General features: G+C 45.6%; 1 protein-coding gene across 2 annotated transcripts in view; it reads left to right on the top strand.

Moving 5' to 3' along the window:
• The window catches only part of hinfp (histone H4 transcription factor), a 5,216-nt gene extending 3,424 nt beyond the window's left edge, over window positions 1–1,792 (top strand). For both annotated transcript variants that reach the window (XM_035667163.1, XM_035667162.1), the window contains exons 6-9: window positions 562–682; window positions 799–937; window positions 1,035–1,159; window positions 1,251–1,792. In XM_035667163.1, the coding sequence (XP_035523056.1) occupies window positions 562–682; window positions 799–937; window positions 1,035–1,159; window positions 1,251–1,605 (740 nt within the window). In that variant the 3' untranslated portion in view covers window positions 1,606–1,792. The remainder of the gene's footprint in view (window positions 1–561; window positions 683–798; window positions 938–1,034; window positions 1,160–1,250) is intronic.
• Window positions 1,793–2,031: the final 239 nt, after the last annotated feature.

Genomic DNA, 2,031 nt, shown 5'->3' with positions numbered 1-2,031 from the left:
AAAGGTATATCTTATCTTATCATACAAAATGACACTTCAGAACTGATAGATTGGTATCATAATTTATATGATATACGAGCTGTTTCATCCAGTTGAACATGTGGTCCAAAATTGTCCTTCACAGGTTTGCAGGTTTTGTTTGTTGTTCTTTTTTCCCCCCACTGGTGTTGCCTTAAATCCATACCTCTCCACACACACACACACAGGATTGAGCCTCTGCACAGGTGTACCAATAACCATCTGCAAACATCAGTAAGCCTCAACTCTCCGGAGGCCCACATCCCTGTGTGCAACTCGCATTGCAAAGAAATCTCTGTGATAGATATTCGTTGTTATAGCAACAGTGTCACGTTCTAAAATAAATTATTTCACTAGGATTTCTTGGCTTGACACGAGCATGAATAAAAGTAGGTTTTTATGATGTCTATTTTTGATCAAGTGACCATGTGATACACTTTGGTGTCCAAGTGAGTGAGGCAATCCTGTTGACAACAAACAGCTCTGCAGTATTATTAGATGATTTCATCTCGTCACTGGATTGTCTTTTTCTTGTTGGTACAGTGAGCCACTACAAATGCCCACTGTGTGACATGACTTGTCCATCGCCCTCTTCGCTGCGCAACCATATTAAGTTCCGCCACAGTAACGAGAAGCCATACAGTTGTGAATACTGCGAATACAGGTATCACGTCCTCTGAAGCTAAACGCAAAACAAAACGCAAAACAAGATTAATCTATCGAACGCGCACTCGCATTGTTGTTGTCTTAATGCTCCCACACTTGATTTTGGATTTGCAGGTGTAAGAATTTGATCGACTTGCGCAAACACCTGGATACCCACAGCAGCGATCCGGCGTTCCACTGCGACGTCCCCAGCTGCGATTTCACCTCTCGGACCCTCGGCACCATGAAGATTCACCACAAAAGAGAACACGAGGTGAGAGGGGCAGTCTCCTAAATGATTCTTAATTTGCACTCAGAGAGGGGGTTTTGATTATTTAATAGTTCTCTAATGTTTCCTTTTTTGTGATCAGGGGAGTTTTGTTGCTCGCTACAAGTGCCACGTGTGCGACCAGTGCTTCACCAGGGGCAACAACCTAACTGTTCATCTGCACAAAAAGCACCAATTCAAATGGCCCTCTGGACACCCCAGGTTCAGGTTAGTCCCGCACTGAAGAATCAATCAATCCAGTAATGCTGAATTTGAGATGTGTGTTGCAGCACCGATGGTCTTTTCATCACGCTGTCAGGTACAAGGAGCACGAGGACGGCTTCCTGCGGCTGCAGCTGATTCGCTACGAGAGCGTGGAACTGACAGAGCAGCTAATGAGGGAAAGACAGAACAGGCAAGGGGACGAGGATGAGGACGGTGGCCAGACTGAAGGTCAGGAGCTAGAGGAAGAATCCCCGGGGGCGGCTCCCACAGAGCTGCAGGTAGAACTGAGGGGGGTGCTGCTGGAGGAGCAGAGGACTGAGGAGCCCACCGACGGCCCTGAAGAGGACATGTTGTACGTTCTCACTGGAGGTTTGTCACAAGCTGGGGAGGACTCTGTCATGCAGCAACTCCAGGATACTGCTCAGCAGCAGGGAATGCAGGTGGTCTGACTGCCACAACAGCCCTGCATACACGACCTACACATGACAGGACATTTTGTGGAAAACTGTGCTGTTTCACAGATACATTGATAACATAGGATCTTGTGGGATTTAATGGGAGCTGGTACAGAGATGTAGTTTCGATTTTAGAAAGCGAGGCACTTTTTAAGAAATTAAAACAAAGGGATGCACACTCCATGATGAGCCATGTTGAGCCTATATTAGGTAATAACCCTGTTTTAATGTGTTTTGTTTCCTAATGTTGAGCTTGTGGTTTGCCAGTATTTTAGATACTTTTCAATTAATTCATTGAAATCATTCCCTGTAACATCTTCAGACAGTTGGATGGATACTAATGCTGCGTTGCCTAGTGGGTGGTCATTGTCTTTTAGATGGGAAAGTTGTCCTTACAGGAATGGCGTGTGTGGAATCCAG

The sequence above is a fragment of the Morone saxatilis genome, unplaced genomic scaffold (assembly GCF_004916995.1).
Source record: "Morone saxatilis isolate NCDOM2014 unplaced genomic scaffold, NCSU_SB_2.0 Contig20, whole genome shotgun sequence".
NCBI lineage: Eukaryota > Metazoa > Chordata > Actinopteri > Moronidae > Morone > Morone saxatilis.
Note: the sequence above shows the minus strand (reverse complement) of the source record. Positions and strands in the feature narration are given on the sequence as shown.